At 34.8% G+C, this 25,615-nt stretch overlaps 5 protein-coding genes across 13 annotated transcripts; 3 read left to right on the top strand and 2 right to left on the bottom strand.

Moving 5' to 3' along the window:
* Window positions 1-1,315: 1,315 nt before the first annotated feature.
* Window positions 1,316-6,726, bottom strand: LOC110817906 (organic solute transporter ostalpha protein (DUF300)). Of its 2 annotated transcripts, none has more exons than XM_022046624.2 (5): window positions 6,568-6,726; window positions 5,326-5,608; window positions 5,108-5,230; window positions 4,710-5,000; window positions 1,316-1,870 (listed from the first exon to the last, which is right to left on the bottom strand). In XM_022046624.2, exons 2-5 carry the CDS (start codon window positions 5,587-5,589, stop codon window positions 1,661-1,663), a joined length of 888 nt encoding a protein of 295 aa, XP_021902316.1. In that variant the 5' UTR covers window positions 5,590-5,608; window positions 6,568-6,726; the 3' UTR covers window positions 1,316-1,660. The 2 variants fall into 2 exon arrangements, with proteins under 2 accessions (XP_021902316.1, XP_088063852.1); XM_088207726.1 differs by having other exon boundaries at window positions 6,454-6,703.
* An 848-nt stretch (window positions 6,727-7,574) lies between these two features.
* LOC110817905 (oxidoreductase, zinc-binding dehydrogenase family protein) lies at window positions 7,575-11,708 on the bottom strand. 2 transcript variants are annotated; one of them, XM_022046623.2, is made up of 6 exons: window positions 11,306-11,708; window positions 10,651-10,830; window positions 9,016-9,097; window positions 8,835-8,942; window positions 8,573-8,731; window positions 7,575-7,936 (listed from the first exon to the last, which is right to left on the bottom strand). In XM_022046623.2, the coding sequence occupies exons 1-6, from the start codon at window positions 11,555-11,557 to the stop codon at window positions 7,716-7,718; spliced, it is 1,002 nt and encodes a 333-aa protein (XP_021902315.1). In that variant the 5' UTR covers window positions 11,558-11,708; the 3' UTR covers window positions 7,575-7,715. The 2 variants fall into 2 exon arrangements, with proteins under 2 accessions (XP_021902315.1, XP_088063849.1); XM_088207723.1 differs by lacking the exon at window positions 7,575-7,936 and adding an exon at window positions 8,191-8,420.
* A 72-nt stretch (window positions 11,709-11,780) lies between these two features.
* Window positions 11,781-15,818, top strand: LOC110817865 (endonuclease 4-like). Of its 2 annotated transcripts, none has more exons than XM_088207724.1 (10): window positions 11,781-11,940; window positions 12,195-12,310; window positions 12,567-12,747; window positions 12,833-12,943; window positions 13,042-13,097; window positions 14,040-14,123; window positions 14,361-14,453; window positions 14,689-14,756; window positions 15,265-15,338; window positions 15,447-15,818. In XM_088207724.1, the coding sequence occupies exons 2-10, from the start codon at window positions 12,197-12,199 to the stop codon at window positions 15,563-15,565; spliced, it is 900 nt and encodes a 299-aa protein (XP_088063850.1). In that variant the 5' UTR covers window positions 11,781-11,940; window positions 12,195-12,196; the 3' UTR covers window positions 15,566-15,818. The 2 variants fall into 2 exon arrangements, with proteins under 2 accessions (XP_088063850.1, XP_088063851.1); XM_088207725.1 differs by having other exon boundaries at window positions 11,783-11,940; window positions 12,138-12,310.
* On the top strand, window positions 15,737-17,958 carry BFN1 (bifunctional nuclease i). 2 transcript variants are annotated; one of them, XM_022046621.2, is made up of 9 exons: window positions 15,737-16,105; window positions 16,288-16,468; window positions 16,554-16,661; window positions 16,744-16,799; window positions 16,897-16,980; window positions 17,064-17,159; window positions 17,260-17,327; window positions 17,475-17,548; window positions 17,679-17,958. In XM_022046621.2, exons 1-9 carry the CDS (start codon window positions 15,737-15,739, stop codon window positions 17,801-17,803), a joined length of 1,161 nt encoding a protein of 386 aa, XP_021902313.1. In that variant the 3' UTR covers window positions 17,804-17,958. The 2 variants fall into 2 exon arrangements, with proteins under 2 accessions (XP_021902313.1, XP_021902314.1); XM_022046622.2 differs by having other exon boundaries at window positions 17,263-17,327.
* Window positions 17,959-18,719: 761 nt separating this feature from the next.
* LOC110817909 (internal alternative NAD(P)H-ubiquinone oxidoreductase A1, mitochondrial-like) lies at window positions 18,720-23,491 on the top strand. 5 transcript variants are annotated; one of them, XM_088207722.1, is made up of 10 exons: window positions 18,720-19,199; window positions 19,329-19,453; window positions 20,520-21,168; window positions 21,260-21,473; window positions 21,573-21,733; window positions 21,834-21,899; window positions 21,993-22,156; window positions 22,238-22,352; window positions 22,454-22,633; window positions 23,139-23,491. In XM_088207722.1, exons 3-10 carry the CDS (start codon window positions 20,584-20,586, stop codon window positions 23,292-23,294), a joined length of 1,641 nt encoding a protein of 546 aa, XP_088063848.1. In that variant the 5' UTR covers window positions 18,720-19,199; window positions 19,329-19,453; window positions 20,520-20,583; the 3' UTR covers window positions 23,295-23,491. The 5 variants fall into 5 exon arrangements, with proteins under 5 accessions (XP_088063848.1, XP_088063847.1, XP_021902318.1 ...); XM_088207721.1 differs by having other exon boundaries at window positions 19,332-19,453; XM_022046626.2 differs by having other exon boundaries at window positions 18,720-19,093.
* The last annotated feature ends 2,124 nt before the right edge of the window (window positions 23,492-25,615 follow it).

The raw sequence follows: 25,615 nt of genomic DNA on the forward strand, positions 1-25,615 counted from the left end.
GTTATAATTTCACATTAAATTGTAAATAAGATAACTTTTCAATTTTAAATAAAATTTACATCAATTCATAATTAAACAAATTATAAATTACCTAAAATTTCTGAATTTCATATTGCTTGTGAGTTCATCTCCATGTTCTAAAAATTTCTGAATTTTTAATTATTGTATTTTATTTTATATAATATCAAAAATAACGACGATATAATAAATGATAGGCAGAAAAAAGAGAAGAGAAGGAGTATATGTATTTACACTGTAAGATGCGGTCCGGTACATTATATCAATACTAACGTGATTGTTTCCGTGAAAACCTTACAGTAAAATGTGTTTGGACGAAAGTATTTTCCATTACTAAATATTTATATATGAATTTTAATGTTCTTATTCTATAAATTTAAATTAAATTATGATATGACATATATGTATCCATCTCTTTGTTTGTTTATATTTCTTCCTCTAGTGGTTGGCCATTAGATTAGTGATCTTGGGATGTTTCAATTTCATGAAATTAAAATTCCATATGATATTGAGTGTTGATGAAATTGGCTTCAAGAAAATTCCACATGATATTATGACATAACCCCATTATTAATGGGTCATTAGAAGAAAGTGACACTACAAGTCATAAGCACTTCTATGTTGATTGAGAAATCCCCATTGACAATATATATATATATATATATAAGATTAGGACATGGTATATCTTTTAAGTTGATTTTGTCGATAGGCATGATGGAACCCAAGACCCAACATATATAACTAGTTTGTTAAATAATTATTGAGAAGCACTTAAAAGTTCTAATTAATTAAAATATAATATCTTATACTAAGTATAGGAGTGAATATTATCCACTCTGCATTGAAAAATTAAAATAGATTTATAAGTTAAAAAAATTATTGGACCGAAATTTGTTAAATTTATATATATGTTTAAATAAATATATTAATGAATTATAATTACAAATATAATAATTTATTGTGGTATCATATCCTTAAATTAAATCTCAATTAAAAATTTACTGAATAACTTCATAGTGAGAGACATTATATTCCACAAACTTTATTATAAAGGCAAGATTTGTTCAAATTAGATTATGATTCTAAGAGGATGAACCCATAAAACTAACAAGAAATTTCTTGTAATTGACTAAAGAACCAACTATATGGATAACCAAGAACATGTATATATATATATATATATATAAGAAATTCCATTCTACCTTCTTGGATGTAAATTCATTTTCTAAATACAAAGAAAAAGTCTACAAAATCTTGAAAAAGTTGACACCCAGTAGACCATTTGCAACAGTTTGGAGATCCATCAAATTTGAAGGTTTTCCTACTGGAAAACAATTTTCCTCCATTGAAACAAATTTACAACACTCATACATAGCTTGATAGCTGAAATTTTCTAGTGGTAGAAACATGTAAAGTTCAATCCCTGTGCCATACATAACGGCCGTGTTTGAGTGTAAAAGGATTGGATTAATTCGAGCACAAAAAGAAGTTCCAAATCTGTCTTTATACATTCATCATCTACAGTGTCCTACAATTCTGGTCAATACAATCAAATAATACATCCACCCACAGAAATAAGGATAGGATGTCCTTAGGAGCTCCATAGCAGTCTCTCATCGTTTTGTTTTCAAGCCTTGTTACATTATTCATCCTTCTTATTGTTTTTCATCTTTGATGCTGTGTCCCCGGTGTAAGGAGTGACAGGGTATGCATACTGCTGGAGAACAGAGAAAACAACCATCTCCATACACACTAAGACATTTTGATAAGCTTGCTCAAGATGCTCCACGTCCAACCAGAAATGATGAGATTTAATGACACCCACGGCAACTAGTATGTTGAGCACCACACCCTGTACATGGCGATGGATGAAATTTGTATTTAAAGTGCAAAATAGATTGTCTATATGCTCAAAATTCAAGGACAAATCACAGAAATAAAATGGGTCATACAAATAGAAGGATAGGATGAACCTAAAGGCGTACTAAGCACTAAGAAATTACCAGGAGGACGTGGTTGCTTGTGAGCCCTTCACATGGCATTGTTGCCAATTACCAAAGGCCAAAGCACAAATTAAACAAGACAGGGGCTGATCGACAGGATTAGTAGGGAAGTTAATAGCACTAGTTTGTGGAGAATGGTCTGTGTGGTGTAGTATCACTTTTGAAGTCTTGGTTTCCCACCAATTGTTTCTCTCCCCATACACAAAGAAGCCAAAATTGTGGAGTGTATTTTGGGTATTGGGAGGAAGAGGATTTGGCATATTCCCTCATACGTAACCACCAGATTGCAAGGTGGATGAGTTTTCTGCTTTGCTGCCTCTTTGGGAAAAAGCTGAGCTTGTTGGCATAGAGAAAATTAGTCCGGTTTGAAACTTTCCTATGGATGGGAAGTTCTCGGTCAAATCCTACTATTTAGTTTTAATGAATCACAACTTGTCTCGTCAATCATCACTCCCTTTTGTCTTTGTGACAATGACATTCTTAATGGTCTAATAAAAATGAATTAGCATTCACCTATGTTCAAGTCAGATAAGAAACTGCAGAAGTTTTCTAATGGATTCAATTGTGAGTGAGTGATTTTCCCATAAGTTCAGCATATACACTTGAATACAACAATAGTTAGCTCTAAGTTGAAGAAGTACTACTCTCCACAAGTATCATAGAGTCCACTACACCTCTTCATTGTTAAATATATATGCAGGTCATGTCTTAATGCATAACTTCCTACACAGTGGGAGTAAGGTTTTGTTCGTTTTACCCAGGAGCTTCCCTAGTTTCCTAATTTAGGGGGCTTTGCTGTAATGCCCGGAAAGAGGGAAAAAAAAAAAAAAAAAAAAGAAAAAAAACGCGTGCCACGTCAGCAGCCACGTCAGCAGACTCAATCAGCAGTCCTGGCCAACCAGGACCTGCCAAGTGGCAAAACCACGTCGACCGGGGACGGGCCACGTTGGCAATCCGCGTGCGCGCGATCGGACGGCCCAGATCAATCGCGCACACGGACGGCCCAGATTTAATCACACGGACGGCCAGATTTAATCAAAAACGGACGACCCAGATTAAATCAAAATGGACGGCTAAGATCAAAAGGCAAAAGGGTATAAATAGAACCCCCACACCAGACCACAAAAACCCTAGCCGCCTGCCGTCGCCGGAGCATGGCGGAGCCGCCGTGCCGAAGTTGTGATATTGGCCGAAAGGGGGCCCTGGACCTAATTTGGGATTTTTTTTGGAACATGTGCAAGTACCAGTAGTGCGTTTCAGTTCCCCGGGAAAAATTTAGGGAAAATTGGGGACAGCTTGTAGGCGCACTGTGAAGCCGTGTTTGGACCCCGAAACGAGTAAAGATCCCACACCCTATTTCCTATCACGGTATTAAAGTTCAATAATGATAAAACGGTAATTCTTGAATCAACGAATGTGTGAAATTGCTTAGGGTCGCTAATGGAGCCCGAGTCTTGTGTGTTTGTTGGTTAACTGTTATTTGACATATTTTACAGTTTTAAATGCAGTATGAGACCCGATGTTTTCATTTCTTTGTTTGTGTGCATATTTTACTATTTTATTGATTATGAGTTGGATGACTGAGATACCGATGCTGTATGTTGTCTGTTTGACATGAACTACTGTTTGCTTGTTTAAATGTGAATTGATGATGCTGATTGAGGAAAAGGAAAATGAAAGGTTGTTTAGATTGATAATGGTATGATGTGCTCAGCCTGACTAGATATTCTGGGAGATGGTGGACGGATCGGGTCCGTAGGGGACCCTACCGGGACTGTAGTCTCTCATACCGGACGGGGTATGAAGATCTTATGTGTTTTGGCGCCCATACCGGACGGGGTATGAGGACGGCCCGTTTCACTCTCATACCGGACGGGGTATTGAGGTTTACAGTTTTGGCGCCCATACCGGACGGGGTATGGGGACGGCCCTGAAATCTGATTACAAGTATTAAGGGTAACGGGTAGCGGGACCCCTATGGATCCCCATGGATACTAGTAGGCTGGTGAATGAGGAAAAGTAATTGTGAAATGATTGAATTGCAAGGGCGTGATAAGTATTATGTTACACAGTTTATATGATTTCATGATGATAATAATGTTATTGCTTTCGTATATTGTTTTATGAATTTCACCGAGGTAAGTGAATGGTAAAAAGTTTTATTACTGATAAATGAGTTGTTGTAAATTATGCTCCATTGGTGTTTTTGTGTTTTCTACCCACCTTTATCTCCGTGACGGTGAGATATCGTGATGTCCTTACTGGGCTAGTGTAGCTCATTCCTTATTTAATCATTTCAGATCAGGAAGACATTGTTCCCGAGCCTGTTCCGCAAGAAGACGACGAAGGGGACGCCTAAAGACTCCAAAGTCATATTCATAGCTTACTTTCGAATTTCTCTTTTAGTTAGTTTGATTTTTTATATTTTGAGCACGTTTCTCTGGTTTCAGTGTAAGGGATGTTAATCAAATTTTGACTTCGCTTCCGCATTGACATTTTTAATATACATTTCATTTAAAATTTCCGGGGCTGTTACATTTGCACTCTATTTAACAGTTAAATTTCTACATTTTAACCATCCTATAATGCATTCATAGCAATAAAATGCAATTGTCATGTAGCAAAGCTTCTTGGTAAAGTGAAACAAATAACTGACTACATAATGGACAGTGTAGGATAAGAGTTTACCTGCCAAAAGCAAAAGAAGACAATTCCCTTAATGCACAAGAACTTTGCGAGAGGGTTGTGAGGTGCTAACTCCTTTGCAAACACATGGTAAAATAATACCAGCGAATATAAGGCCAGTGAAACTGAAATATTGAGAATGATAGTAAATGTCCAACTCAACCAGGATGGATAAGCCCCAAGAATCTGCAATATTATCATCAAGATAGAACACACAGGACGAATGACGACAAATTGCCATGTCCAGTATTTTAGGAGCTTCAAGGTGTGGTGGTTCAGTCGGACACTGCGAGGCTGACAATAGCAAAGCAAGAATATGCATTAAACACCATAAGCCTCACTATGACATGCCCATTTTTGGTTGAAAATAGAAACATCAATGAAAAAAAACTACTGTCTACCTGGAATAGAGTCATTGGAAATGAATGGTGCATTTCTCTTCCTTTGATTTCATCAGGCACAATATTTTTACTAATAGATATATTCAAATAACTATACATCAGTGCCAGAAATTTTGCAATCACCTGCAAGTGCAAATATGAGAATCTGGTACCAATCCAATGAGCAAAAAGAGGAAGATGAAAAAGTTTAACATCATAACTCAATGCATGGAGCTTACCAAAGCCTCATAACATTCCTTAATTGATTCCAAAAAGGTGAAAAATGGTTTGCTCCCCCTGACATCCACTAAACCGACAAAAGAGTCAATGGCATAGATTGGAGCCATAAGGATAATAATTACTATAGCTTTCTGCTCTTTTGGATTCTTCCAGTAAAAGAGATGTTGTGATAGGAGCTGCACTGTAAAATGCATTGTAAGCATCACACAGACCGAAGCACCCATCAGCGTGATTTGCCCACGATTCAAACTAGATATGTCCATTCTTCCTGACTAATAAATCCTGCAGAAGGAAATAGCGTTATGGGACCTTTCAGGTTTATGTTTATCTCCCATCAGACTATACACTCCGAAATACCATGTTCATACTTTTGAATAAACCATAAGTACCACACTTATATAAGGAGAATATTTGCATAACGTGACACTGGACAATGTACTTATTGATGTCCACTATTTTGCTTTCATTCATGCAAAGCTAAAGTTAAAACGGGAATCATGAACAGAATCAGATTAGACTAGTATTTTTTTTTTCATACAATTTGTTAAATTTATGAAAATTCACCAGAAACACAGACTCATATCAAGGTAGTTTGAAATAATAACCTGGGTGTTAAGATCAAACACTAGGTAGAAGATCAGAGAGGCATGAACATCATCAAGTCATAATAATTAGATTTCTAAATGAACACTCAACAATGGGAGAGGAAAACAGCATATTTTCTTTAAGAACTCAAAAAGAAAAAGGGAAAAAAATCTCCATTTTTATGACATTGTAAGCATAAATACAAGGAAAGTGATGATGTAAAGAAGTAAAGAACTAAGTAGCTGACTCAATTCCTCTACTACAACCCCTTCCTTACCCTAACAAGAAATGAAAAATAAAAGGAGTAAATTTAAAAAACAATGAAAAGTATTAATAAGGAATTACAGACTATAGAATGTGTGTGTGTGTGTATATATATATATATATATATATATATATATATATGTATCTTTTCAATTTAGTTCACATTTTGTATTGATCCAAAACCCAGCAATAGGGAAATGATCACTGAGAAGTAATTAGCTTTCTCTGTTTCGGGCATGAGAAAGCTAGATTCAAATCTCAAAATTTCTGGTACCCACATGGAAAATCAGTGCCTTTTTCATGATGATGGATGAACTACAGTCTCTCAAGCGAGGATTATTTTTCAACAGACAGGAAACCAAAACATGGAGAAGAAAGTGAGTAGAGTATACCTGACGAAGAAAGAGATGAAGAAAGCAGAAGAAGATGCGGTGGACGACTCAGATTTGGTAGCTTTCTGCAATGGAAATAGAAGAAATAGAAGTCTACCGTGAACCGTGATGGGCTCTAATGGCGAAATAGTGTTTTCATTTATTACATCGAAGAGTCTATCGAATATTTAATGGACACGTTTCCGCCAAGCTCATAATACGCAGCTACCAGTCTTTGACCACGTGGAACCGAAGAAAGAAATTGTTTGAACAAAATAAAATATCTTAAATTACTTACATATTTTGAAAATTCTAATTATAAATATGTAAATATTAAAAAATAATAAATTATTTAACTTCATATAATAACCTAAATAACATATTTTTACAAGTTAAATTTGAAATTTTAAAAACTAATAATTTAAATAAAAAAAATTATTACCCTAATAATATTTTAAAAATTAAAATAATAGAAATAATATTAAAAAACGTATAATTTCAATTTATATATTTCAAAATCTTAAATGGTAAAAACTTTGATACCCTAATTCTATTTTATATGATTATTAATTTTTTTTTTCGAATTTTTATAATCAGCAGTTATAAATTCAAAAAATTCTTAAACCTTAAACAAATTAAAACTAAAAAATATTATGTAACTTAAAGATATCGGTGTTAAATTTCTGAATTTTTTAAATATAACTTAAATATGAATTTACATATATATATATATATATATATCTTCTTTTAGTTCTTATACTTTTAAAATTTATGAATGTTGATTTATATTAATATCGTTAATACATTTGTTACATATCTTATCAGACTTAACACATATTATCAATTGATTTAATATTTTTTTATTTCACTTGTTATGTAATATTTAATCGTATAATAATAATTTTGTTTTTAATTATATTTTAATAAAAATAATAATAAATAATAAATTAAAAATATAAAATAAATAAATAAATCTCCCTCCTTCCTCCCATGGCTCCATCTCCTTGGTTAGCTCCCATGGCACATGATTCCCCAATCCTCGTTGACTTTGAATCAAACATGAGCAGATAACTTATTACATTCTCAAATTATCCATTAGCACCATTTTATACAGATAGTATTATTATATCCAAATGGTTATTACAGAAAGTAATCCATGGATCCAACAATCAATGATGTGATCGAACCAAATGCTCACAAACTAGCAGTATCTTACCAATATGTGTGCTACTTTCCATCAGTCGATGAGCCTCTGCTGCTTCTGATAATGAAAATTCCTTGTAGATTATAGGCTTCACCTTGCCGGTTTCTATTGCAGGCCATACATTCTTTTCCACTTCTTTCACAATCATTGCTTTATTTTCTGGACTTCTTGGTCGCAGCGCAGCCCCTGCCAAGTACAACCACCACATGAACAAACTAAACTAAACCCAGCATTCTTCCTATGTTGTTCTGTTAAAATCCCAGAAAAATTAGACGGAAATAGAAAGAGTGACTGGGTTAGAAGATTGAAGCGTCCGACATTTTCTTGACCTGTTCTTCTACTTCTTTTTTTTGGAAGTAGGAGTACCTGGAAGGTTGAAGGTTGACAGAATAGATATGAGATCTACGCGCTAGCCAACTACACCACCACCCCAGTTCCTATTTTCGTCTGATTTTTCTGGGATCTTAAACAAGTTCACAGTCAAATAATTCCTGTTTCTGCCAAGAAATTCATCCAGATCCCACTTCGTCACTCCTAAGTTAGTTGAGCACCAGTGTTCCACTAGTTAAATTATAATTTTTGACGTCTATTATCTTGAAGTATCATCTTTTGATGACTAAGAAACTATTCTATTTGTCAGCTACAGCTTGAATTCTTCCATCATTAAACACTGGAATGAAAATTAAAAGGTCCTTCAGTGATGCAGTCAAATTTCCGAAAAAGAACAGTAATGCAGTAGAATGAAGAAAAAAAGAAACCCAATTCGACCAAACTAATACCATGAAACTAAAATCAACTATAGGTGAATAACTTTTGCAGTACCTTGCACTGTGAGCCTCTTCGGGAGCAAGCTACTGAGCTTTATTTCTGCAACTGCTCCCCCTTGGAAGCCAATTATACATAGCCTTCCATCAAAATTCAAACTATCAAGGTTCTGCTGTAAGTAGGCTGCTCCAACACAGTCTAGAATAACATCAACACCTGCCATGGGGTGTTACGAGCCAGCATTTGAGAAGAACAACATAAGAATTTGTTAAATACAGAGAAAAAGCATGGATTCTTGATAGAGTACAGAAAGAAATACCTTTCCCACAAGTTTCTTCCTTTACCCTTGCAATGAAGTCTTCGGTCTTGTAATTGATACATACATCAGCTCCAAGATTCTTGCAGAAAGCTAGTTTTTCCTCACTCCCTGGTGATCAACATCTAAAATATGAATACATGAAAATAAGATTTAAACCATACGATCACAAGTGTGGATTGACCTGCCGTGACTAAAACTTTTGCCCCTTGGCACTTGGCAATCTGAATAGCAAATGTACCGATTCCACTAGAACCCCCATGAACCTGAAATTCTAACAGCTATCAGTCTGTGAAGTTGATGTGTGCAAAGGGAGGGCAAGACACACCAAGTTACATGAGATTCCATGGTCAAGATGTAACCCAAATTCACATAGAAGCCCACAAGGGAAGAAGAATAAGCCCATTCGCAAAGGACAAATGCGTCCATCCATCCTCATCCCAAATGAGGGAAGTAGCCAAGACAAGCATGCCAAAATTTTCCAAAACTGTAAGGGATTTTTTTCTCCAAGTAAGAAATATTTATTTCCTTCTTTTTCCACCCAAAATCAGCAATTAAAATGTCCTATAATCCAAGAGAATTCGATCATATTTTTCCGAAATAGACATATTAAATATATGAAGAGATAATGGACGGATTCATGAGATCGTGGAACGATCCACAAGATCGTGAACAGATTCAGCTTTCCTAAGAAATCAAGAGTTTTTCATTACATTAAGAGATGTTTAAGAAATCTTCTTTAAATTTAGATATTTTCAAGAGATTTTCTTTAAATTAAGATATTTTTAAGAAATTTTTTCATATTTCAAATTTATATTATATTTAATTCAAGAATCTTTCCATGAACGCAACATCTCAACAGCATTGGAAACAGATCTTTTTTAATTCAAGATAGGAGATTATATATATATATTAATTAGTATTATTTTTTAATTGTGGTACTTATTATTTCCTAGAAAAGCAATTGTAACTAATTAGGAGATTTTGTTTTATTTCACTTAGCCTACAAATATAAATAAATCTCAAAAATTATATTCAAGTACTCAAGTTCAAAGCAAGAAGATTACAAAGTCTATTCAATAAGTGAGGTGTTCTTCATCCTTCTCATCGAGTTAGGAATTGGATCAACTTATTAAGGTATTTTTATAGTGTTTTTCTATTTCTTTTATTTTTCCAACTATCTTAGTTTCTATGAACAAATTGATTGTGGATTAAGTAGGGAGAGATTTAGGATTTAAGTCTTTGATGCTAATTGAGTATTATATGAGTTTTGAATTGCATTGTTAATTCTGACTTCCGCATTAAACTACTGCATTAGGAGTAGTCTAAGCATTAGAAACTACACACCTGCATGACAGACCAACTGAAAAAAGAAGTTGAATTTACAGCTTAGATCCATCTAGGTCTTAATATCATACTTATATCTAGTTTCTCATCCCAAATGATGAACAAAAGAACAAGAAAAATAATGAATTACATGCGTAACAGAGAGCAACCAACGCAGATCACCAGAGACAAATCAAGTAGTGTTTATGAAGATGAAACGAGATAATAAAATTATAGTTCCACTATTTAAGCATTCTAAGCAGTAATTCCATCATCTGGCCATATATCATTATACCAATTCCACCTCCAACAGGCAGTTTAACCTGGATGCAAAAGTTAAACATACCTGATAGGAAATGAGACCAAAAGAGATGTCATTATCTAGAATCCACATGCCATGTCATTCCAAGTGCATTGGAACATGATAAACTAAAAGAAATTTTCTAATAATTGAGCAAGTGATTTGGAGCAAATAGCATGGGATAGAAGTTACCAAGAATGTTTCTCCTGCAGATAGTCTACTCATCATGAAAACAGTGGACCAAACAGTGCAAGCAACCTCAGGTAAACCACCAGCATCCTTCAGGGAAACACCATCTGGGATAGGAAGAACTTGTCCGGCAGGAACTGCCACTTTCTCTGCATATCCTCCTCCACTGAGAAGAGCACACACCTGTATCAAATGGGGAAGAAAATAAAGTAAAAAGCTCAAGGCTTTGCATACCACAACAGTAATTATAGTGTCTATAATCCAGTGGAAGCATTTGTTTCCTAAATGCACATACAGATCAAAGAAGTCTAGACCCCATTTCAGGTTGCCAAGCAAATCACATGCTTCATTACCTGACCAAAAACCCACAGAAGTTTGATGCACCAATCTTTTTTAAATCTAAACTCTCTTCAAAACCTTCACTTTTCTCCCCCTCTGACAACACAGACACGACCCAGTAAATTATAAACCTCAAAGAACCAAGACCTTTTATTCATTTCTTCAAAGATGCATGAAAACAACCAATTGAACACCAAAACCCAAGACCCATTTTCAGAATTATGAAAAATCAACATCCATGCCATAAAAAATTCATTTTAAGAACGAATTCTCAATCAAAATTCATTCCAGAAAAACAGAAGGAAAAAACTAGAATTACCTGATCTCCAACTTTCCAGCGAGAAACGTTCTTCCCGACAGACTCAATGGTTCCAGAACATTCCAGACCCGGATAAGGACTCGCACCCTTCGGCGGTGCGTACGAGCCCTTCCTCTGTAAAGTATCGGCCCGGTTCAGAGCGGTGGCTCGGACCCTAATCAGGACTTCATCGTCTTTGACTTCTGGGTCATCCACTTCTTGCAATTGCAGAACTTCTGGCCCTCCCGGCGTTGTTATCACTATTGCCTTCATTTCCCTTGCACTTGTTTTCAGTGTCTTCGTGTAGAAATGGAATGTTTTCCTCGTTATAATCGTAATTGGTGATGTAGAGTTAGGCAAAGAAACGGCCCAATAAAATAGGAATTTTCTTTTGTGAATGATTAAAAAAAGACATGGGTGTAATTTAAAATCCACGTATACGTTACCCGACAATTAAGTAAATTAGAAAAAAGGGAGAAAATAACAGGAAGCTAGAAAGCAAGCTACCTAATTCACCTGATTGAGAAAATAAATCACAAGGATTCTCCTTCTCTGTGAGATTAGTAGTGTTGAAGTCAACGACTTTTTTCATAAATCCCTTGAAGGAAGAACAAGTTTCTCTTGACAAAATTCGAGCTTTCTTACTCCAAGTGAAGGTACACTAATTTATTCTTCTGTTTTTTGTTTTGGGTTCTTTCTAAAAAATCTTTTGGGCATACCCGTATCATATATCCCTTGCAATAGTGTATCAAAGAAGTAAAAATGGTTTTGTATCTGTTTGGTTGCCGAGAATATGTTAGAAAGCAGTAGATTTCGAGACATTTAAAAAGTTTTCATTTCACTCGATTTTCAGTGGAAATTTCTCGGCAACCAAATGGTTTTAAATTTGTTTAGCTGCGGGTTTTGGCAGCTATGGGTCGCAGTTGGTTATTGTGGATGGGGAGAGTACTTGTTCTTCTGCAATTGGTTCATGGAGTTTTTGGTTGGGGAAAGGATGGCCACTATACTATCTGCAAAATAGCAGAGGTGAGTTCTTTGTCAAATTCCTTGTGCACTATTTACATCTTTTGATTAGTTTAAAATTATTGGATTAACAACCTTGAAAAAGTAAAATCCTATGATTTTATGCAAGAGATAAACCAAAACTGGGTTCATATTGATGAAGATTTTTCTTTCAACTGTTATAATACTAACTAGAGAAAAAGCGAAGTTTATGAGAATAAATTATTTGAAATAAAGAATGTTAGGGCCGTATCTGATCATATGGTCTGTTGCTTCTTAGGTATATCTTACTCAAAATAGTCTAGCTGCAGTCAAGGACTTGCTTCCTGAATCTGCAGAAGGGGATCTTGCATCTGTTTGCTCCTGGGCCGATACGATTAGACGCAACTACCGCTGGCGCTGGTCTAGCCCTTTACACTATGTGGACACACCAGACTTCAAGTGTAACTATGAATACAGCAGTAAGTTTTCATAAGTTCTTTGGCCAATTAGCTGAATTTTCCAGGAGAAAAATCGGTCATATGATGTTCTCCGAGTTTCTTACAGGGGATTGTCATGACAATTATGGGCATAAAGATAGATGTGTAGCTGGAGCAATCTTCAACTACACGCTGCAACTCTCATCAGCTTTTAGCAACTCCAAGTCAGGACCAAAATGTAAGCCTATGCATCAATGAGTTTAACAGTGGCAGTTGCAAGATGATAATTTTGCTTATGGCTTAACTATGGGTAGCATGGCACTTTATCTTTCACAGACAATTTAACGGAGGCACTTATGTTCTTATCACACTTTATTGGAGATGTTCATCAGGTATGCACTTGATACTGCTGTCATACTTCAGGAACGAATGATTGGATATCATATTACTCCATTTTTTTTGTTATGGTAAATGTTATTTTGGTTACCAGTGTAGCCTCAAATCCTGTATATGGCTATTTGGTGACTGTGTTAGCTTCAACTTGAAACCAATTATCCAATTCGGCTTTTGATGTGGCCTTCAACTTATTCCTCGCAATGGGGATTAATTGAATTGACCATGGGTCAACACTCTGCTCTTGTACACACTTCATGTGCCCATAAAAAATGGGAAAGGAATTTGAAACCAAGTAGCTGATTGAATTTTTCTTTTCTTTTCTTTTCTTTTTTTAATATTTGGTGTTGAAAGAAGGGGACTAATAAACGCAGGACAGCCACAATTAGCTGGCTTGCTATAGTTTCAGTAGTCATTAGCGAGCAGCTCACTCTTGTCTGGTGGTGGTTAGAAATATCTAAATATCTCCAGATTTGAGGGTCTTGCCTGATTGGCAAGAACGCTGGTTGACTTATTTGCACTATGAGGAGGGCTAATAGCTGATTTAATTTCGTACAAACATCATGATTGCTTAAGTGAAACACAACTGGTTGGAGTGCATAGAACAAATTCATTGATTTGAATTGGCCAATCTTTGGTCTGTAGAAGGACAATCATTACCTTGAATTCTACTAAATTCTTCGCAGTCAAATTGGATATTTTCAGTATTTTTTTGTTTTGCATGCTATTTGCACGTTGTGAATATGAGATTTCCATCAGTTCTAATTAGTTTGGTTTCTATAGTGCCCGCATGCTCTGATGGCGATGGGCCTCTGTAATCATATATCTGCCTTCTTGATTGAATGGATTAAGTGCTGATCTGCTGTTATCTTATGTAACATTTATACTCAAAAATGGGAAAGATACATCACCTCTTAGTTTCTTTTTCTTTCTGGTGACAGCCCTTGCATGTCGGTTTTACTGGTGATGAAGGTGGGAACACAATAGTAGTTCATTGGTACCGTAGGAAGTCCAATCTACATCATGTAAGTATGTGCAGTCCCTAAAAATGTTTACTTTTCCTCTCCATACTTCTTTTCTCTTCGATAACATTATGGAAAATCAAATATCATTAAATATTTGACTTGAAAGATAGGTACAATTTGTGGTTACTTCAGGCTTTAAACTTTTTATGGGAATAATACTATTTGGATGCTTTTGATGATCTAAGGCTTATTTTTCTAATAGTCGGTGCAGACATGATTGAAAGTGTTCTGTTCTAGGTATGGGATAACATGATAATTGACTCTGCTGTGAAGACATTCTACGGCTCAGATCTTGCAATATTCATTAAAGCCATTGAAAGGAATATTACAGTATGAATCTCCTTTCTTATACTCATGGATAAGCATCTCAGAGAGGCAATGACATTCCTAATAGAACTTCATTATTTTAACTGTTATAATTTTCATGCTTGTGAACCTTACCTTGGGGCAAATGGAGGTCTAACACTTGCTTTTTCCATTCTCCATAGTTCCATGACTTTGTGAATATCTGTAGGCTGATCCTCGTGAAAAACAATTTGATGTTTTTATTGACTTTTGTGTGTAGGATACTTGGTCCAATGATAAATCATCCTGGGAGTATTGTGAACGTAATCAAACAGTCTGTCCAAATCTGTAAGCCCATAAACTTATCCATCGCTTTTTATCTATATATGTTTGTGTTACACAAAGCCATTAAGATGCCAAATTTGGCGATGAGCTGGTGAGGTATGTTCACAGGTTAAACTCTTAAATGCTATTTGTATAAACAAGGATGATTCAAATTTTAATGGCTATATGCATAAAGATCTTCTATTTGCTTAAATAAGGACAGCAATAAACTATTTCTTGTGAAATTGGATAGGGGTTATAGAATTAGTTGGGTATTTGACTTGCCTGACTAAATAATAAAATATGGATTCTGAATCCTGATGATGATAAAGATGCAATTTTAGATATATATATATTCCATATTTCTGAGAGCAAATGTATCCCGCAATTTGCACAATTACTCAGGGTCCTATGCTTGTATCATAACTATGGTACAAATTTTAACTTCATGTAGAACTTAGGAATTTCTGGAAATGAAAATCTGCTTCTGGTGATTCACTCTGCAAAAAATGATCGGGCTTATAAACTGTAGGTATGCTTCTGAAAGCGTCCGTTATGCATGCAAGTTTGCTTACAGGAATGCCACACCAGGAAGTACTTTGGGAGGTATCTTCGCTAGTCAAATAGTTTAACATGATGGACAACCCAAATCCCATAACTTGAAGCCATGTCTGTTCTATATCACCTTACAACTAATCCCTTCTTTTGTTGCAGATGATTACTTCCTTACTCGGTTACCTATTGTGGAGCAACGGCTTGCACAAGGTGGGATTCGCTTAGCTGCCACATTAAACCGGATATTTGCTTCTCAAGAAAAAATTGCTGAAGCATAAAGAAAGAATGAAGAGATAAGAGAGATCATCACAAACGAAGCATGAAGAGATATATTATTCTGCTTGGACTTCTTTCCATGTGGAGTATTGTTATAAAACTAATTCATTTGTAATTGAGACTTTTAAGACAAGTAAGATAAAAAAAACTGTTGGTCAAATAGGGCTGATGTGATGCTGTTAGCCACTCTTGCTTGTGTTTTAGGTCAATCCTTGGTGATACTTAAAATAATGGAAATTTCTAACTTGCACTCAATGATATTCTTCCATTACTTGTGTATATATGTGTGTGTGCGTGTGTGTATATATAATAGGCTCATTCTAGTGGCTCAATGTATTTCTTTCCTGTTATCATATTTTAGAAGAAAAAGACTCAAAGGTATATTAGCAGAGAGAAAATCTAATACAATTGGCAGATTTGGAGTTATGGGGAAATCTTTTCTGTATGAGTTTGTCCTGTTACTGGTTTCAGCTTTCATTCTAGTACCTGAAACCCTGAGCTGGAGCAAAGAGGGTCATATCATCACATGTCGAATTGCACAGGTAATGTTTTCTGATAAATTTTGCCAGATGGTTATCTCGATCATCATGTGGAGGTATAGGATTCAAAACTGCGTGATCAAGTTTAGATCAAAAAATTTCCTTGGTGGTTTTTGGCTCCCAGAGTTTGCAGATGAGCTTTACTGCAGTAAGCAGTAACTAACAGTTAAAATTTCAATTGACAGAAACTGTTGGATCCTGAGGCAGCACATGCAGTTCAGAATCTTTTACCTGACTATGTCAATGGCGACTTATCCAGTCTCTGTACATGGCCAGACCAAATCCGGCACTGGTATAAATACCGGTGGACAAGCTCACTTCATTTCATTGACACACCTGATAAGGCCTGCACTTACAAGTATTCAAGTAACAAACTTTAAATTCTTTTTCTTATTTTCTTCTTCCAAGAGGTGAAAAGGTTGAAACTTTCTATATATATAAATTATTGTAGGAGACTGTCATGATCCTCATGGCCTGAAGAACATGTGCGTTGATGGTGCTATCCAAAATTTTACCTCTCAGCTTCTGCATTACAAAGAAGGAACCTCTGATCGTCGACGTAAGATTGATTATGTGATTTAACTTTCTGGGTTTCTATTTTTTCTTGGTTCTTCATTGTAAATGTTGGTGATCTTCTATAGATAATATGACTGAAGCCTTACTGTTCTTGTCCCACTTCATGGGAGATATTCATCAGGTAACTCATAGAAACCAGCAGTCTTTGAGACTTCAGTCAAAAATGCATCAATGGAGTTTTTTTTATTTATATTTTACTTTTATTTTTATTTTGACAGCCAATGCATGTTGGTTTCACAAGTGATGAAGGTGGAAACACCATTGAACTACGCTGGTTTCGACACAAATCTAATCTGCACCATGTGAGTGTCAGAAAATTGGAAATTAAACAAGTCTGATAAATTTTATTTTTTGTATGGCTTAATATTTGAAAGAAAAATTACAGGTGTGGGATAGGGAGATCATTCTGACAGCTCTTGCAGATTACTACGAAAAGGATATGGACCTTCTCCAACAAGACTTGGAGAGGAACTTCACTGATGTAATTATATCTCACCCTCATCTGTTTTGATCACGTTTAACCAATTGTTATACGGTTTGTATATATATATATATATATATATTTCCATGTCTATATGCAGCAGGGGATATGGTCTGATGATGTATCATCATGGAGAGACTGTGATGACCTTCTTTCCTGTCCTAACAAGTAAGCTTTTCTCTCTTTTTTTTCTTCTATCAGAGTTGATTGTGTTGTCATCAGTCTACAAGTATCATTTAGCTATTAAATTTTCTGGTTTATATATATATATATATATATTTGTACGTAATGGAGGTTGGTTAATGTTTGATGCAGATATGCACTAGAAAGCATAAACATAGCTTGCAAATGGGGTTATAAAGGAGTAAAGTCTGGTGAAACTCTCTCAGGTAAACCATTTTAAAGATTAAAATAACATTAATTACAAAGTTAATTAGATTAACTAAGAAATTTCAATAATTAAATTAAATTAATTAACTAATAACTGAAGCCATGAAATTAAATTGTTGGTGTTGGCAGATGATTACTTTGAATCAAGGCTGCCCATCGTCATGAAACGCATCACTCAAGGAGGGGTTAGATTGGCCATGGTGTTGAACAGGGTGCTTGGTGAGAGACAAGAAGATCATGTTGCAGCAACTTAATTAATTAATTACAACCTTAAACAACATAATTAATTTCATTAATCACACCAATTATGTTTAGTATTTGTTTCCTAACTATTTCTGTATGTAAATTTGATATTTTTTTTGATAAATAAAATAACTAAAACAAGTAATTAAATTTTTACAAATTAAAATTTATAATTTCTATTTTTTATTTATAATTACAATTTATTATTTACGATCGACCCTTTGGAATAAAATATATATATAATTCCGTATGACAAAAAAAAAAAAAAAGAGTATGTAATTAAATAAAAATTAATTAATAATGAAAACAAAATAATTTCTCTTTTAAAAAATGAAGAGAACCAAAATTAAACGGGATTTAATAAAATTAAATGTAATAAACTTGATTTTGCGTTTCATGTCTGGGCGTTGGTCGTTTTGAACCAACGATGGGAATTCACTCTCAATTTTGCAGAAGTAAAACGACAAGAATCATAACAGCCCGCCAGCATCTCCGAAAATGTAGGAGACAACGACAAGGTGAGGGTTCACGTTGTTGACACCCACCGGCCACTGTTGAAACTTGCGGTGCAAACTAACATATATCTCGCTTTGATACGAAATCTCTCCCTTCAATACAATCTTGCCGTCTGATTATTCTCCACGTTTAAAATTTTGACTTTTATTCATCAGGAACCAATAGAATCTTGCTTACAATAGACTTCACCACACCTGATCCTTACCCTGTTAAACCCTCAACTAGGGTTTTGACTATTCTGAGCAGCCATGACCTGACCAACCCCACCTACCCGAACTACCCTTCATTTTACTCCATGTGAATCCATCTTCCGAGGACATTATTGTCTTTTTACATGCTGGAAAACCTTTTAAACGACGCCGTTTTCGGCAACATCTTTCCTTCAATTTCCATCTTTTGTGGTTTTTTTTTTCCTCGTTTGCCAACTCGCAGGAAGGGAATATACGGAAAAATGCTTCCTTCCTCGAATGCCGTTTTCCATTTTTCTTTCTTCCTCTCTGAATTTCTCTGACTATAAACAAATAATTTATGGTTATTTATTCACAGGATCAGAGAAAGATTTCTTGAGTCCCAAGTTGGTCTGTCTGACTCCCTCCACTAGCTTACTTCCGCCACCTTTTCTGATCCACCTATATATATATAAACAAACATTGTTGCTATTCTTGTTTTAAGTTTTTCAACTCGCCAATATTTCGGGTTTTATATTTCCAGAGATCTTGGAAATAAGCATTACTAATTAAAGCTTCAACCCACAAAAACAGAGAAGATCGTTTCTCCTACACAAAGTAATTCTCTTAACCCTTCTCCTTTTTCTGCTCTCGGTCGGCTCCTGCTTCGTCTTGATATGTTAATCAAAGTCTATAGCAGTAAAGCAGCTCCGTTGATATATTGGTATTTGTTTGACGAAGCAAAAATAGGGCATCTTATATATAGCGTTAATATATATGTTCAGCGAGCTCTATTTTCTCCTTTTTGATTTCTGGATTCTTATAAAATCTGCATGTTTTCCTTTCTTTTTAGCAGTTGAACTTTTTGGATGAGTTCGTGTAGAATCTTATCAAGTTCTTTGCCTCAGCAAGACTGCTCTGTGCATGGATCTCTGCCTTTGTGATTTGTAGTTTTGATCTTCTACCTATTTGTTAATTGTAAGTTTTCTAGTCATTTCCTACTGAGCTATAAATTGGGTCATGGAACAACATGATTTTTCTATTAAAAAAATGCTCTACTGGTAATTGGTCAAATAATATTATAACATTCTTTTGACCCCAGTGTTAAAAATGAGAATATTCTTGATGGAGATGCCTGGCATTTTTAATAGAAATGAGTTTTCTTCAACCAAATGATGTTTGTTTGAGCTACTATTCTTCGGATTGTCAGTATACTTTCTTAGAAATAATCGCTTTAGATTTTTTGGGCAGTCTCTAAACTTGAATTGTAGGTCTTCTATATATGCTTCCAGGAGTAGACATGCTGGATCTTGGTTTAATTTTTTATTTCTCTTGATTATTCTTCTGGTATTAAACAAATTAAGCTAATGAGTTGAAATCTTAACTTTCAAGAAAAGGAGGAAAGACATTAACCAAATTTTCTACTACAATTAGATTGTAGTTGAAAAACAAATGAAGATCTTATAAGTTGCAAGGTTTGCACTCAACTGCCTGCTCATGATCTGAGTTAGCCCCTGATAATGCCAGCAGCATGACTTTCTGATCTTTGCGTTGCTTCATATCTTATTATATCCTGTTTAGAGCTAAGCAATACACGGGTGTCTAAAGATTTTGGGTTCGGATAATGATCATTGTGTGCTTAGATTAAACCATAACATTTAACATATTGGGGTATAAGAATTGCACTACATAAATTGTGTGTGGTCGTGAAGAGAAATGCCATTTATATCTTCTTAGCTCCTTTCGAAGTTGTAGGAGAGTTTTGTCTTTGTTTCTTAAAACAAAAATAAGCTAGCTAAGTTGGTATTTGTTTTCTGGTGAAGTTGCAAGTCTTGGGAACAATTGTTGTCATGCTCTATCATACTTTGTTCTGTTATCTGGACTTTTATGGACCATTGCTATAACCGTAGGATTAGTGTACTCCTTTGTCCAAATATTTTGGAGTATATGAATTGGCCACCTCTATTTAGTACATCCCTTGAACTCTTTCTTCAACACCAGTTGTAACTTGCATTTCTTACTTCTCTCACCTTCCTGAATGCAGATTCAATAGGTTAATTTTTCAAGTTAAGGCATCAAGGTTTGTTCTGAGAACTGGTTTTCTCAATATGGCACTGGCAAGAATTGGAAGAACAGGCTTGAGGAGGTCGGTAAGTGCCATTGGAAGTCAGTCAAGCGGGAAGGACATTTTCTGTGAGGGAGTATTTGGATACAAATATTTTTTACCATCCCTTGAAAATGCCAAAGCAAACAGCCATCTCTCTTATCTTTCAAGCATTGGCAAGCTAAATCACATGAGTTTTTGGAGCAGGGGACTAAGGGGATCTCCATATTATCAATTTCCATTGGCAGAAAGGGTTTTGGAGGAACACGAATCTGAATACGAAGAGCAAAGGTATCCAGGACTAGAAGCCACCAAACCAGGTGAAAAGCCTAGGGTGGTAGTCCTTGGAACTGGATGGGCTGCTTGTCGATTTCTTAAGGGGCTTGACACAAAAACATATGATGCTGTTTGCATAGCACCAAGGAATCACATGGTTTTTACTCCTTTGCTAGCTTCAACTTGTGTTGGAACCTTGGAGTTCCGTTCAGTAGCTGAGCCTGTTAATCGGATACAGACTGCATTGGCAACTAATCCCAATTCTCACTTCTACTTAGCTTCCTGCATTGGCCTTGACACAAAGAAGCATGAAGTCAGTCCAATTCAAAGTCTCCTCTGCTTTATACCTCATTTTGAAGTCACATTACAGACAAGAAATCTAACCGTTTCCTTTACATAATCAGGTATACTGTCAGACCATCAGCAATGGTGGATTGCCTCATGAACCATACCAATTCAAAGTGGCATATGACAAGCTCGTCATAGCTGTTGGCGCTGAGCCTTTAACATTTGGTATCAAAGGAGTAAAAGAACATGCCTTTTTCCTCCGGGAAGTGAATCATGCACAAGAAATTAGAAAGAAGCTTCTTTTCAACCTCATGCTCTCTGAAAACCCAGGTAAGAGATGTTCTACAATAACAACACGATCCACTCAGTACATTTCTCTATTTCATTTGTTAATACATTTCTAGCCCTTGAATATAATTGTTGGTGCAGGCATATCAGAAGAAGAAAGGAAACGCCTTTTACACTGTGTTGTCATTGGAGGAGGTCCAACAGGCGTGGAGTTTAGTGGTGAATTGAGTGATTTTATCATGAGAGACGTCCGGGAGAGGTATCCTCACGTTAGAGACTACATCAAAGTGACAGTCATAGAGGTATTTGTATAATCAATATGTAAAGCTCCCCATACTTATAAGTTGAACTTTCCATTTGCCTATGGACAGTTGTAACTACATTAGTGTTTCCTTTGAACAGGCTAATGAGATTTTATCATCCTTCGATGTGGGGCTACGACAATATGCTACAAAACACTTGACAAAAGTAATCTAAATTGGCCTGCAGATTCTTTAAAATTTTCAATCATGATTGTTATATGGACTATATATTATAATGTTGTAAAATTTTATGTATCAGTGCGGTGTTCGCCTTATGAGAGGAGTTGTGAAAGAGGTGCATGACAGAAGAATTGTTCTGAGTGATGGAAGTGATGTTCCTTATGGCCTGTTGGTATGGTCTACAGGTGTTGGACCCTCTGAGTTTGTGAAATCACTGGATCTTCCAAAGTCCCCGGGTGGAAGGTACATTCCTTTTTTTCCCTTCAAAATGTTTTGCTCCCCAGCATCTGGGCTAATATTGATTCATCTTATTATCCATTGCAGGATTGGTGTTGATAAATGGTTACGGGTTCCTTCTGTGGAGGATGTGTTTGCACTTGGAGATTGTGCTGGTTTTCTTGAAGAGACAGGACGACCAGTGCTTCCAGCTTTAGCTCAGGTTATACCCTTTATATGTGACATTGACATATCACCTTCTATAATTTCTTTGTTTATGTATGGTTTAATCATCTTCTAACAACATTGAACTGTCAAGAACAGGTTGCAGAAAGGGAAGGAAAGTTTCTAGTGGAGTTGTTTAACAAGATTGGAAAGCAGAATGGGGGGAAGGCTTTGAGTGCAAAAGACATCCCTTTAGGTGGCCCTTTTGTGTACAAGCATCTGGGTAGCATGGCCTCAGTAGGTCGTTACAAGGCATTGGTAGACCTTCGCCAGTCCAAGGTAATACCAAATCACATTCATTTTTTTTACTGTTTAAAAAAAATTACAACATAATACATCAAATTTGCACATAAAGGACTCCAAACTTAATTCTTGGAGTCGAATCCAGTGGTTCTAAATTAATAAGTCTTGGTTCTGCAGTCAAATTCTAGTTTAAGACAGATCTAAATTTTGACTACTTAATTCTCCAGTATGAAAAAGCATAAAGAGAATTTTGAATTCAATCTACTTATTCTAAATCAACTTATTTTAGCCCTTCATTTATCCGAATTCTAATTTAACATAAAGCTTTCAACGTTGACTGTTAAGTATTTTTAACATATATTATATTGTACTGAGAAAAGGAATCCAGTGACTGCAATGGGGTAGTTTTTTTGTCAAATTCATTGAAAGAATCTAGAGATTGACCTAAAAAAAGTAAGCTTGAAATGAGTCGATTCAAACATTTTGTTGCATTGTTGGCTGAAAGTGGGTAATGAAACGTGTACTTGGTGAATGATGGCAGGATGCTAAGGGGGTGTCACTTGCTGGGTTTATAAGTTGGCTGATTTGGCGATCGGCTTATCTGACGCGTGTAGTGAGCTGGCGGAACAGGTTCTACGTGGCTGTGAACTGGGCTACCACGCTGGTTTTCGGTAGAGACAATTCCAGGATCGGTTAAAGCAGACAGCTTTACTTTAGATGTATTGCTCTGTAGATTTTGCTCCACGTTCATTTCAGGCTGTAAACAGATGTAGCTTATTTACTGGTTGTAGGTTTCCAAGTTTCAAACTTTGGGGATATGGTGGATAACCCATATCATATTAAATGTATTCTTAGGATACCCATTTACAAATCCATGGATTTATGCGTCTTGAATTTGACTTTGACCAACTACTCACTCAAATCCCTGGCAGCTTCAGAACCAGTCCATGACTCCCATGACTAATACTAACATTGAAGTAACCCAATATTATTAGGTTCAAGAAAAGAAAAACCCAGATAGCAGAAAAAGATTTCATTAATCTGGAAGCTACAAAAAGTTTGTACAAGCTCAAACTACTAATTCACATGAACACCAAATCTTTTTTCTCACTCTCTCTCTTTTTCTTTCTCTTAAATAAAATCATAAGAAAAGAAAAAGCTTTGAGCTTCTGGGTAGCAAAGAAGCTCATCATCCATGGAATTGACTTATTAAGAAAGATGAACAGAGGAAGCTGCGGCGGCGGTTGTTGTTCTGCGAGTAGTGGTGGTGAAGATGGAAGCTACAGAGTGAGCCAAACCCACCAGTATCGCCACCTTCACTTGCCCTCTCTTGGGGATCGGACGGCTACTGTGAATCCTCTGAGGGAAGTTACCAGTGTTGATCATCTTCATCCTCGCCATTTCTTCTTCCGATTAATTAACGAAAAGCTTCTTCCAACTTGGATCTCCTCCTGTTGGTTTTGTGATTTGTTTGTGCTGTGGAGTGTCATAGGCTAGAAGAAACTGCTTATATATGAATTACGGTTAAAAATGCCCATGGTTTTTGATTATATTACTAAAATGCCACTATAGACGTAGTTTTTTTACCACCGGTTGACGATCTTGACCTTACCACTTTGCCAGCTATGCTCTCCATTATTATTATTTTTATAAAAATATTATTTTTAATTTTGAAATATATAATTTTTTATATAAGAAAAAATTAGTGGGTCGAGGATAATTTGGTAATTTAAGGTATAAGAAAAATAAGATAAGATGCCATGATTTTGTGTAGAATACTAAAATAATTATTAATAATAAAAGCAATTTCCACTAACTAAAATAAGCATGTTGCATAAAAAGCACGTGGCCATTTGCTCCTATTATCCTCTTTTTCTAAAAAATAAATAATTAATTAATTAAATATAAATATTTATAAAATTTTTATTCTAATAATTACAATAATAATAATAGTAATTGTTTAAATACTTAAAACCAAATCTTACCATTTAAAGAATTCATAATTAATTAAATCATATACGTAAAATATATACATATATAATTAACAAGTACCAAAAATTTAATATTTTGAATTAAAAATATATATATATATATAGGGTACAAATTATATTATTTGTAATTTTTAATTAAAAGTAAAAAAGATATTAATTTAAAGCATTTAAAAGAGCATATGCTCTAGTGGGAACACATTGCTTTCACACTAAGGTATACTTTTTAATGCTTGTGGGCCTCATTTTCTGTATTAATTAATAATTAATTATCATCATAATTGTTACCATTTTATTTTTTAATAATTTAATTTTGTCTTTTAAAAAAAAATAAAACAATTAAATAATATTTGAATATTTAAAAAAATTAATTTAAAAAGATGAATTTAACTAATTAATTAAATTAATAATTTAATAATAATAATAATAATATATAATGTTATGTTTAGTTAATTAATAATTAAAATTATTTTTGAGAGTTATTTTTTAAAATATCCAAATATATTTTTGTTAAAAAATATTAAATTAAATATTTAAAATAAATAAAAAAATATTAGAAATTAAATTATTTTTTTAAAAAAAAATCAAAACATCAATTCTAAAAGATAGAGATGAGATCTTACTTGTTAGGCGGCTAAAGTAAAAACCCATATATAATAATAGCTTGGAATGTGATATATAACGATATACATCAAACACAAAAAAAGATTCACTCATTATTTTTTATTGAGAAAATATGGGTTTGATTCAATGTATATATATATATATATATATATAGATATATAAAGAAAAGAAAAGAAGCCATCAAGACAAAATAGATTAGTTTAATTTTGTTTAATTAGAATGAAATCTAATGAATTAGATTTTGTAGCTCCCAATTCACCATGTATATAATTATTTTAATTATGAATACCTTTTCTTTTTATATTTTTATGAATATTCAATTTTTGTTGAGTACCAATTTGAATATGAGCATCGAAGGAATGTGCATGTACTCATAAATGTCCTAAGATTTAATTATCATGTCTTT

Source organism: Carica papaya, chromosome 7 (genome assembly GCF_054855325.1).
Source record: "Carica papaya isolate Zhongbai chromosome 7, ASM5485532v1, whole genome shotgun sequence".
NCBI lineage: Eukaryota > Viridiplantae > Streptophyta > Magnoliopsida > Brassicales > Caricaceae > Carica > Carica papaya.